The sequence below is a fragment of the Papaver somniferum genome, chromosome 8 (assembly GCF_003573695.1).
Source record: "Papaver somniferum cultivar HN1 chromosome 8, ASM357369v1, whole genome shotgun sequence".
In the NCBI taxonomy this organism is placed as follows: Eukaryota; Viridiplantae; Streptophyta; class Magnoliopsida; order Ranunculales; family Papaveraceae; genus Papaver; species Papaver somniferum.
In genome coordinates this window covers 154,906,998-154,919,160 of record NC_039365.1, presented here as the reverse complement: position 1 = coordinate 154,919,160, position 12,163 = coordinate 154,906,998, and the positions used below count along the sequence as shown (strand labels likewise).

The following is a 12,163-nucleotide window of genomic DNA, read 5'->3' as shown; positions in this document are numbered from 1 at the left end:
GAACAATGGCGTAAATGATGGTTTTGGTGGTAATTTCCTTGAACCGAACAACTACAACAACTACAAAAACAACAACAACAACAACAACAACAACAACAACAACAACAATGCTGCTGGTGGTAATTCTGTTGCTAATGTCGCAACCTCAAATTATACGTTGTGAATAGCAACTGCTCTGTGTTCAAGCGTGTGAAGCGCGTGTGTGGTCGGAAACACTATGACTTGTTTTTACGCCCAAGTCAAAGTTTGGTCAAGTCTTCTTCTTTCTTTTTCCACCCTTCAGACTTATCTGCTTTATCTTTCCAACTTCGAGTTGTCCTTCTCATTTCTCAGCCACAAAACATCTCTCTCATCTCCTCTCTTTCATTCTGGATCCAGCTCTAAAGAACCCTAGTTCCTTTTCGTTGTCTTTCTATCGGTTTCAAATCAGAATATTTGAGTATTAATTAAGTGAGTGATTCATAGAAGTCTTGTATCTTGATTAATTAATCGAGGGAGTAGGGGACGATGTTGCTATTGATTGAGTTTTGGGAGAAGAAAAGAAATTAGGGTTTCGGTCTTGGGAGGAAGAAATCAAGTGTAGATGCAGAATCAGTTGAGAACCCTGGTGATTTGTTTTGGTGGTGTTTATTGGTTGATTTCAGTTAAATTTTCAGCAGCTTGAGTTGCAGGAAGATTTTTATTGGGTAAAACTTTTATCCGATTTTTTTTTTTGATTTTGGGTACCTGATTTCTGTGTTCTCCATTATTTAAATGAAGTATTTGATTCAGAATGATGCTATTGTCGGTTCCAGCATGATTTAGAACTCTAAATTAAAGTTTAGTTTATTATGATTTAGATTTAGATTAGATTGATGTAATAATGCATATTTGTTGATTTAGGGGTGTGTTAAGTTGTTTGTTTGATACCCAAACCCTTGATTACGTGGAATTTATCTACTGGATGTTTAGATTTGTTTCATGTACAAATGTTGTTAATGATTGATGATAGTTGTAAAATCTGGTGTGTACATGGAAGCAAAGTGGTTCGAATTTGTATGATTTGGAATAGATGAGAACGAGAAATGCAGGGAAGAGTGTCGCAGTTGTCTGTCATTGGTTGTTGTATAGTGAAATGAATAAGATTGGAAATGAGCTTTTGAATGAAATATGAGTCATGAGTTTGTGTTTAATTTTGCAGGGAAGGTAAATAATTAGGCAGGACCACAAACTCGAGAGTGTTCTGTCCATCACCAGTATTAAACTGCACACCAGGTGTTCGAGAGATAAACTAAGTGACCAGGTACTCCTGCATCAGCAACGCTAGCCATGAGTTTGGGTCATGTATTTCAGGGTTCAAACTTCAAGGGTTATGGGTTCTGTGATGTGCCGACAAGTCAGTGAAAGAGTAGGTGCTGCCATACATTTTGTGATGAGTTTGAGAAGGTTTATGACATGATTTTACATCCACATGCATACTTGCATATCTACCACTGCATCTCCATACTCTCAAACCATCTCGCCGTATCACTCTGTTTACCGTCACCAGTTTTTATCTCATCATAACACCTGCATACACCCACAACCAGTCCATCTCATTCATCTACAACATCACCAACAACAGCTGCAGTCCATCTTCTCACCATCACCAGCACCTCCACAATCCATCTGAAGCTCCTTCACTAAGCAACATATACTAGGCAACCATATCAACATCAAGTGAATACCACCTCAATTCAATCCACAGTTCTTGCATCGTTGGAAGTCTCTGCAAATTGTTATGAAGTAACTTGAAGAAGATATGGTGTAAGGTTAGGGCTATATATTTCTTTGTAATTTTTTTTTTCACTTACATGTAATCTGATGTACTTTGCAGGAAAATGTAATAGAGCTGAATGAAACTGAGCAACATACAGGAGAAACCCGTATACACAGATGCAGTCGGCGTGGGTGCACATGAATTTACATTGTTCTTTTGGTAAATTTTTTTTTTCAATTAGTATCTACCTAACTGATTTGTTTACATCTTCGTAGGAGTTCAAAGCTGATGATAGGGGATGCCTTCAAGGAATGGGAGGAGGGATATCAAAGACTGAATTGCTTGCTTCTCTAAATAATTAGTATCTTATGTTAAAATGATTCACCCTATTCGTACTTCATATCACCCTAAAAGACCCTATTCGTACTTCTCTAAATAATTAGTATCTTATGTGCATCTGTAGGAAATTGGTCGTGCTGGACGAGATGGTAGATTATCCTATTGCCATATATTTTTCGACGATTTAGCTTATTTCAAGTTCCGCAGTTTTTCATACAGGTACAAGCTCACTTTGTACTATTTTGTATTTCAGTTATTACCTAATCACCAAACAAAAATCTGAAATAATTTTTTTGTCAGCGGGTGTTGATGAATTTGCAGTAAACAAGTTCTTGTGTCAAATTTTCAGTGTGCGCACCTGGAAAAGTTTTCTCCTTAATTAGTGAAAGAATTTGCATCTCAGAAATATATATATGAAAGAAGAGGTCTCTTTAAAATCTCTCTTAAGTCTCAGCTATTGAATGCTCTCATCCCTAAACTTGTTTTTTTTGTCCACCATCACTCTTGTGGAATTGCTCTTAACATGAAACAGGCAACTTCAGTCTCTACATTTACTAATTTAATTATCTAATTGATGACAGGTGATGCTTTGGAGATAGGGAAAGTGCAGTATTTGTGCTTTCTCCCACAATTGGATGACGTCACTTGCTCCTTGTATTTTCACAAGGTCAGTAGTATAGTAGTATGGCTCAATATGCCACTGTTCTTGCAAGAAAGTTGATCGATAGTTGTGTTAATGTTCTTTCCTTACTGAACCTGCTATGATATCCGTACAACTCAAATAAAAACATGGCCTTGCTGCTTTCTTCTCTAACCATTTCTCAGATTATTCCATGAAACCTTATACACGTTTTTCCTTGCAGGTGTGGTCCATGAAGCCTTATACACGTTTTTTTTTCTACGCAGATGTGGTCACTGCAAAAGCCTTGCTATCACAAATAGGTTTATGAAAAGGTTGCATCAGCATATAAATCTGGACGACGCTATCTCCATTTTTTTAGCATTTATAATTTGATGTCATATGCTATAGTCAATTAGAACCGCGTTGCATGCGAAGGTACTTCATTTATTTGTATTTCAGTTTTTTTTTCTTGAAGACTTTAAGTAAGAGTTTCTTTTTCTTAATAACATTTGATAAAATTTCCTTGGTGTGAAATTGGATTTCTTACTTTGTTTTTTATATGGTGGGTGGAATACTTCCTAGATATGTAGTTTTGTTGATTAGATTCCCATCTGAAACAGGGAAACTTAATTTTCTGAGCCGTGGCTTCATCCTTAGCCTTTTATTTCTGTTGCTAAAAACTTTCGCAACGCAGGAAGATAGTTGCGAAATAAAACATTAGCAACGGCAGGGACGGTTGCTTATTTCCGTTGCTGACCGAAAATAGCAACATGCTGTTGCTAAAAATTGCGACATTGTATTTAGCAACGGCGAAGATTTGTTGCGACCCTGTTTAGCAACAGCTGTGGTAGGTTGCTAATACCTTAAAATGGTGTAGTGTGATCAATGTTGGTGACTTAGAGTATGGGGAACTCCAAGAACCCCAAGTGACAATGAACCAGTTATCTTGGCAGTTATTCGGTGTACAACAAGGTCTCAATACATCATTTCACACTTTGGATAACTTGAGGAACAACTACAATCCCCAATAAGGAGGTAGGGTTCTTATTTTACTTTGCTCTTTTTTCTTTTACCAAGGTTCCTGTAATTGATTTGCTGCAGTTTTCTGTGGTGCACAATTTAATGAATTGACCTGTGAATATGCAATGATACTGCATTGTATAGGGATACACAGTTAGATATGGTTTACAATGTCAGTATGTTTTGTAATTTCTTGGGTGAATGCTATAATTCGAGAATTTAGGAGATATTACATCATTTGTATCACCTTCTCTTTTGGTGCGCATTAACTGTGGGTACTTTGTACCTGTAGCTTCATATGACAGATATTAGCTTATATTTCAAAACAAGCTACATAACAGTTAAGCATACATGTATATAGATTCAGCTAGATTTGTTGGTTTAGACAGACTGTAAGCATTCAAACTATTTTCTGACCCATTGTTTTCGAGATATTTTCTGCTGCAAAGTAGCAGGTATAACTTATTGTCCTGTAACAGTGTCTTCTATGATTTGTCAGGTAAAGGAGCCATCAGTGTCTAACATTGGAATTGGGTTGTTCTATTATCTAGTATTATCAGTTACATACTAACGATGCGATCATCTTTAATTGCTGAATTATGTGATTAACATTCCACTTTGTGGCACATGGTTACTGATTATCATCTCTAATGACTAATACTTATATCCATTTGCAGGTTGGTTTTTTGAGAGCAGTGGGTTCATCTCTAATGACGAATACTAAGAAGCAAATCAGAATCAATGGAGTTCAGTGGTCAGGATGATGAAGACGACTCCGAGTGCTGCATCTGTTACGCCTCCAAGGCAGATGCTCAGTGCAAGACATGTTCACGTAGATCCTTGTACGGAGTTAGAAATGTAAACGAAAAACGATTGGATCAGTGTTTGTAGTGTTTTTCACATTTGGTTCTAGCAAATTTAACAAATTTAACTTGTGGAAGAGTAAATATAGTATAAGATGGGGAAGATTCCATGGGAGGTCATTGTGAACTGGAGGAATGTGTTTTTCCAACCTCCTTAGTGTAGTTCTCTTTTGAGGGTCTTTTTTCTTTTAGTTTTTGTTGTCTTTTTCGGTGGTTGGCTGCTCTTTTGCATGCTCTCCTTTTGCTAATAAAATCTTTACTTTACTGAGCAAAAAAAAAAAAAAAGATTCCATGGGAGATGACAAATTCTATCCAGATATTTCAAAATTGTCCTGTTTCTGGTTGAGAGAGATAAACAACTAATACTGATATAAAGAAGACGAGAATTGTCAGGAGATCGTATTTGAAGCTAAGCTGAGTAGCATCTATTGTCCTAACAGTTTTGATAGCATCACCATCCTCTTCGCACAACAGTCCAACGGGTACTGAAATCCAAAGCCAACAGAACAGGGAAATCTATGCTTGCAACCATCGACACAACCCTGTTCGTTCCACATGCTCTGCACTCGCACCAGCATCCAACAAATTCAAGATATCCCAACAATTTGTCTTCTTTATGGACGGCCCTTGCCGTCTATCTGACCTACAAAAGCAACACATGAACACACTTTAACTAATACAGACAAAGAAAATCCAAACGAAAAGAAAAACATGTCTTACATAATCTAACACAACAAACCAGTAAATAATATCATAAATTTTACGAACGAGATAGAGAGCTTCTGAAACAAACGTAAATTGACTCTAAACAAATATTTTTCTTGCATCTCATGCAGGAAACTGAGAATTCAGTCATAGACCAGCTGAGAATGTTAAATAACTTACATAGGAAAGCTGGAAGTAACGCTTCATCATGAATGCATGCCTCACGCGGTAAACCCTGGACGGATGAATGAATAAGAAACATGGCAGATAAAAATTCCCATAATATGCAGGGATAAACAACTCAGAGGGATGGCGAGGATTACAGGTGATTAGTCTCACCAGGAAAATGACGGATGACAACTCTCCATGCCTTGACAACCCAAATGCTGAACCTTTGCATAATCGCAGAAGTATGTTGGCAACTGAGACCCGTGATCAGTTATCGAATGCAGATAGCAATGCTTTCGGCAATCTCTGCTTTGCTGCTTTCCTGCTTTCAAAAGCAACAAAATAATCCTTTACTGAACCAAGACTGAGATTGATTGGAGTAGGAGATTCCAAAAGTGACCTGATATAGCAAACAAGCCAAGCATACTTAATTAACCCACTCGCATATGTTGTCTGAAATGAAAAAAGCTCAGATGTGTGAGCCAACAAAAGCACAGAAAATAGATTTGAGTTTCAAGAAAGAAGCAGGGATAAAATTAGGCAGCCAGGGCAAGAGGGACCAAGACTTCTGTTGAGAGAACGTTTCAAGTAGATAAACACAAATGAAGAAAGTCCTTGCTTGACAAAAACTGCAGAAGGAACAAATGGAGGCTCTCCTTCGCAGTGCATGAAAGCAATCAACTAACACTGTCATGTTTTGTACATGCAAATGCAGAGTACAAAAAACATCTTCAAGCAATACCAAGAAAAATAAACCACAGTGAAGCTCTGGCGACATGGTTTAAAAAGGCGTTTGTGGGGCGCGCTTTAAGGCGCTTTTCTGCGCTTCAGGTTCTAGGCGCTTCTAGAGCGCCGCTTTACGAATTGGTTTATATTAGAAAGTGAAAAGTCGGCCTTTGAAGCCAAGTAGAGCTTGTTTCACGTTTTCTAACTAAATACTAATAAACCTAATTTATAGGGCATGGTGATCATGATGACGATGACTATCTACATGATGATATGAATGATGCAGATCTTCGTGGCTAGTATATTTAAATAGCTCTTGGGTAGTATATGCAATATCAGTATGCCATATGCTTAGTTAGTATAATTGTCCCTTTAATTATGTCTGAACTTCGTAGTTTTCTTTTACTAGGTTGGTAACTTCTTATTTTTGTATAGTATTATATATTTCAAAAAGCTCACTTTCGCTTTACGCTTTGGTATGAGAGCGCTTCGCCCCACGCTTTCGCTTTTTAAAACCTTGTCTGGTGACTTTAGAAGCTACAAGTCTATATATAAAATGGGCTAGGGAGCCGCAGCTTGCTAGTGTGTAATCGCACAATGTGACAACAGAATAGTGCTGGACTCTAATATCAAAAGATCAAAACCAAACTAGATGAGAACATATGACATCAGAAGATGTTCATCCCAATCGAAGACTGTAATAAAAGTTATTAATAGATAAAGAAGGAGCTACAGGTTAGAAATAAGTTCGAATAAAGAAAAAAGCTTAACCAGTGACAACCATAATCTAACAAAACAGTAAAACAAAAAACTGAATGACACAATAAACCTAGTGAAAACATGCATATAACTTAATCATCAAAAACAAAATACTCGGTGGCTTTTGATTGGCTATACGAACTGAAGAACCCCCCAACTGTTTTTGGTTCTTTCAGGCTCAAAATGTGCCCAAAGCCTTTCTCCGCAATTGAACTCAGGGTAGCAGAGTCACATCTTTGAGCTCGTCTGGGCAACAAGGTTTTCAAAGAAAAGATGTTTTCAACCTCACAGTTCAGTCTATAGTCGTGAGTTTGGAGATCCCGGAGTGGTGTCTTCTGGAAGATGTGCGATGCGAGTTTCCGAACCACCTTTACACATTTGGTATGCAGATTGAAGAACAGAAAGCGTGTGGGATCCATCCAGTACAATAAGACATGGTCGCAGAAGCTCACTAAACGACAATGCTGGCCGAGAAAAGGAATTGGATAGGCGAGAGATCAACAGTCTCCTTGACCCATGGTCATCTTTGTAAGACTTGAGTATGTTCAAGTGAACCTTTTCCAGAGTGCTAATGCCACTTCTACTTCCTGCTGCTGGTAGTTTTTTTTTCTAGGATGGCAACACCTAGATATCCTTTGAACTCAAGGAATCGCATATCGCCTATCCCTCCTCCGAACGGGAACTGAATGTCTTGAACTTCTCTTGATGGAGGTCGAAGAAAAGAATGACTCGAGGATTAATGGTCATCCAAAACAATGCGCCTCCTCCTACTGCGCCTCCATAACAAGTGAATGTGGCTGCACGGAAGATAAAATATGGCCTATTTTTGGATGATATATCAGAATGATGAGCTGATCGAGGAAACCTGCTTTCTTCTGGGGCACTGATTTCTTCCCAAGAAGATTTGGTGCCAAACCGATAAATCCAACACTTGAGAGACATAGTATTCAACATGAGAACAACGAACACCATTTTATATTCCTTGCTAAACGAATCGAATCCAAATCCATAAGACAGGAGCCTATACCTCTTACCTCCGTGATCGATAACTGGTGGGAAGATGCGTAATAATTCTTCTGTGGTAAAGTTCCAAACATCAATGTAACTTATTATGGTTTGAGAACGCATAAATCAGATTAAACCATTGCAATATCCAACAAATTCTCCTCTTGATTTGAATGTGCAGTTTGTGGTAATTGTTCTACCAACATCGAGGAAACTAGCCTGAGCATTCTGAATTTCATCGGCACTCTTAATGTGAAATAAGTTTTTGTACAGCATTGGTTGATCCCTTGTGCCATAAATGACATTGATATGATAAAACACAAGAAAGGGATGTTTTTGAGCATAATTTATCAAGTGAGAGTTGGCAGAGTTTGCATCTTTATGTACTGAGTTGTATAAATACTTACTGACGCTGCTAAATCTCATCACAGATTTCATTGGAAGTCTTGATAGAAACTCCAGAATTAATTCATCCGGAAGAAGAATATTAAAATCTTCTTCTTTTCCTTCTTCTTCTTTAATATGAACGAGATCTGAGCAATAACTGCTGCCCACCGATTCGATTAGGGGTTTCCTCGTTCTCTTGTTGTAATCTTCTTCTTCTTGATTATGAATCAAATCTGAATAACTGGTGCTCCCCATACCCGATTCAATTAGGGTTTTCTTGATTTGCTCTTTTTTTTTTTCTTTTTAAGCAACTGCTTGATCTGCTGCTTAACAGGGAGCGATTCAAGGTTGGAATTTTATGAGAGGGCTTTAATTTAGAAAAAATTTAGAGATTTTTTTTTTCGGTAGAGAGAATAATTTAGAGATAACCATGTTAGAACTGTTTTCTTTAGCTTTTGATATATATTTATATTTTTTGAGTACACTAGATTTGGAATCCCATTATTGGTAGGGATGACAATTTGCCCCACCCAGACCCATCTCCGTGGGGATCCGTCCCTATGGGTTAGGGTTTTACCTGTATAAACGGGAAACTGAACGGGGTACGGGGAATCCCCGAAGTACTGATGCGGGGATGGGGTGGGGATGGGATTCAAGGTCCCCACCCCATACCCGCCCCGTACACCTATTATATATATATATATCTGTTATCTAGGGTTTAATAAAAATATATAGATATCGTTTTTGTTTATTATTTCGGTGTTCATGCTTATTAGGGTTAAAGGCGCTCGTAAGGTATAACTCATAACTCCCTAATCTATACAATTTATATTTTTGATGATTGATCATGGAATGTTAATTAAATCATGTTGTAATCCATTTCCATACCGAAGCTTCGACGTTTTCTCATTCGAATCTATATGTTCAAATAAGACCACATGTTTCGTTGAATTCATTGACATTTGTAAAAAACAAGTGATACTTTTTTGTAATTTATTTCTTACTGTATAAGAACATAAATGATTTTTGATTTAATAGTTGGCTGTTTCGTCTTCTTATTAACTCCACAGTTCATAGTGGGTATATGACTATATGGTCATGATGTGAATCTTTAGAGATGGATACATAAAATGTCTTTTTCTGATGATGAATCTTTTACTATTTATTTTATCTTAATTCTTTATGTGTATACAGTTACAGTGATTCCAAAGTCGTAACAAGATGATCATTACACCGATCCTAGACGAAACTGAAGAATCTCAATATGAAGACCATGTACGGACAACTCCAACTTCGCCTCCACCAGCTAATGACGTCCAACTTCAATCTAATGATACTGCGCAGCCAAATGCAGCTGATGGTGACGATGCCGAGGATGAAGCTACCAAAACAAGAACAGGGAGGAAGAGGTCCATAGTCTGGGGTCACTTTAAAAAAAAGAAAATAAGAGGGGAAGACAAAGCGGTTTGCGATCATTGCAACAAGATACTAGGAGGAAAAAGCAACCATGGGACAAAGCATCTACATGATCATATGAAAAGATGTCCTCGACTTAAACAGACAGACATAAGACAAGCGGTACTTACTCCGAGTAGAAAAAAAGATGTGCGAAACCAGCTTACAACATATAATTTTGATCAATCTGTCGCCAGGAAGGAGCTCGCTTACATGATAATTCTACATGAATACCCGCTTTCCATCGTCGAGCATGAAGGATTCAGAAGATATTCAAATGCACTCCAACCACTGTTTAAGGTGGTATCCCGAAACACCATTAAAAATGACATTTTCAAAATATACGATGAAGAAAAAGTTAAAATAATGCAGCTTTTAAACATCAAGGAAAAATTGCATTAACCACTGATATGTGGACCAGTAAACAAAAGAAAGGATACATGGTCATTACATCTCATTTTATCGATGATTCATGGATCCTACAAAGCCAAATTATCAGGTATGAATACATATACCTATATATTTTATGTAGATGTTTTTTCTATTGCTAATACATGTGTTATCTGTACTAGGTTTATGTATGTTCCATGTCCACATACAGCTGAGGTCCTCTCGGAAGCATTGATGGAATGTCTGTTGGATTGGAATATTGATGGTAAGATATCTACTATTACTGTTGATAATTGCACCACTAATGATCTTATGATCAAAAATACCTTGGAAAAATTGTCAAGTAACTCATTACTATTGGGTGGAGATTTGTTTCGTATGCGTTGTTGTGCGCACATACTAGCTCTCATAGTCAAGCAAGGATTAGAAGGGATTAAAGGGGCAATCGAGTTGATTCGTAATAGTGTTTCTTACTGGAAAGCAACACCAAAACGAGTTGAAAAATTCGAAGAGGCTGCCCGTCAGTTAAATATTGCATGTACAAATAAGCTAGTCCTTGATTGTGAGACTAGATGGAACTCTACATATATGATGCTTAATATTGCTATTAAGTATCAAAGGGTCTTCACTCGCCTAAAGCAACGAGAGCCACAATATAAGTATTTGCCCGGTGAAGAAGATTGGTCGTTGGCAAGGGAGATGTGTGATAAATTGAAGATATTTTATAACTTCACGGAGAAGTTTTCTGGAGTAAAATATCCTACAACCAATCTTTTTTTTCCAAGTATTTGTGAGATTAGATTGTCATTGAACGAGTGGAGTAAATCTAAATTTGATGTGATAAGAGAAATGGCATCAGGTATGATAGAAAAGTTTCAAGAGTATTGGATGGTGATCAATGGGATAATGGCAGTAGCAATTATGTTGGATCCAAGGTTTAAGATGAAATTGATTCAGTTTTACTTCCCGCAAATTTATGGTCCATCTTTTGCAGACTTCGAAATGACTCGAGTAAGCAATTTATGTTTTGATTTGGCTAAAGAGTATGAACTGAAAGTATTTGCTGATAAATCTATTGGCCAAAGTGATTTTTCATCCACTTCTCGATCAGAGATGTATGGTTTAGATGATGACGTAGATCCTTTGGATAAATTTGATATGTTTGTCTCTAATAGCACTCAGACTAGTACTGTTAAGTCAGAGTTAACATGTTATTTGGAGGAAAGTCTTTTACCTAGGGCGAATGATTTTGACATACTAGCATGGTGGAAGACAAATGGAATCAAATATCCGGTATTGCAGTGTATGGCTAGAGACATCTTAGCGATTCCAGTGTCTACAGTTGCTTCAGAATCTGCTTTTAGCACTGGAGGTAGATTTGTGAGTATCCAACGTAATCGACTTCATCCAAAAACATTGGAAGCTCTGATGTGCACTCAAGATTGGCTGTGGGATAAGATGGAAGGTAAAAGAATATTTGTTATTAAAGCAATTTTTACATTTAAATACTTATTTACGGTTATATATGATACATTTTATTTATATTTCAATAGGTGAATTAAAATCAGAACGGGGAACTTTTTGGGAAGATAATGAAGAAGACCATGATGAGATTATTAACATGGAGGAAGATGGTTAACAATGAGGAACTAAGAAGTAAAAAGAACCATGATTCTTCATTGTGGATCAATTGTTTCCTTTATTATTCAGTTTTAGCTTAGTTATGATAAACTTAAAATTTTAAGATACACTGCACGGGTTATTATTATTGTCTGAAACATTATAATTATTTTTAAACTATTATTATTTATAAAATTCTAAATATTTATTATAGTGTTATGGTAACCCATGGGAAACCCATCCCCTACGGGGATTCCCCATACCCGTCCCCGCCCCATTCTTATGGGGAACGGGTAGGGGATGGGTTTTGGTTTTCTGAACGGGGTAGGGGATGGGATTCAAGGTCCCCGCCCCATACCCTCCCCA

General features: G+C 37.3%; 1 protein-coding gene and 1 long non-coding RNA gene across 15 annotated transcripts; both read left to right on the top strand.

The window, feature by feature from the left end:
• The first annotated feature begins 341 nt into the window (after positions 1–341).
• LOC113303612 lies at positions 342–4,851 on the top strand. 14 transcript variants are annotated; one of them, XR_003337631.1, is made up of 9 exons: positions 342–686; positions 1,181–1,387; positions 1,856–1,925; positions 2,014–2,296; positions 2,427–2,502; positions 2,659–2,744; positions 2,941–3,134; positions 3,320–3,734; positions 4,397–4,851. It is a non-coding gene; the product is annotated as an uncharacterized LOC113303612 (long non-coding RNA). The 14 variants fall into 14 exon arrangements; XR_003337634.1 differs by having other exon boundaries at positions 1,856–1,929; XR_003337628.1 differs by having other exon boundaries at positions 1,181–1,764.
• Positions 4,852–9,553: 4,702 nt separating this feature from the next.
• Positions 9,554–11,816, top strand: LOC113306259 (zinc finger BED domain-containing protein RICESLEEPER 2-like). Its single transcript, XM_026555218.1, has 3 exons — positions 9,554–9,741; positions 10,360–11,642; positions 11,731–11,816. Exons 1-3 carry the CDS (start codon positions 9,554–9,556, stop codon positions 11,814–11,816), a joined length of 1,557 nt encoding a protein of 518 aa, XP_026411003.1.
• Positions 11,817–12,163: the final 347 nt, after the last annotated feature.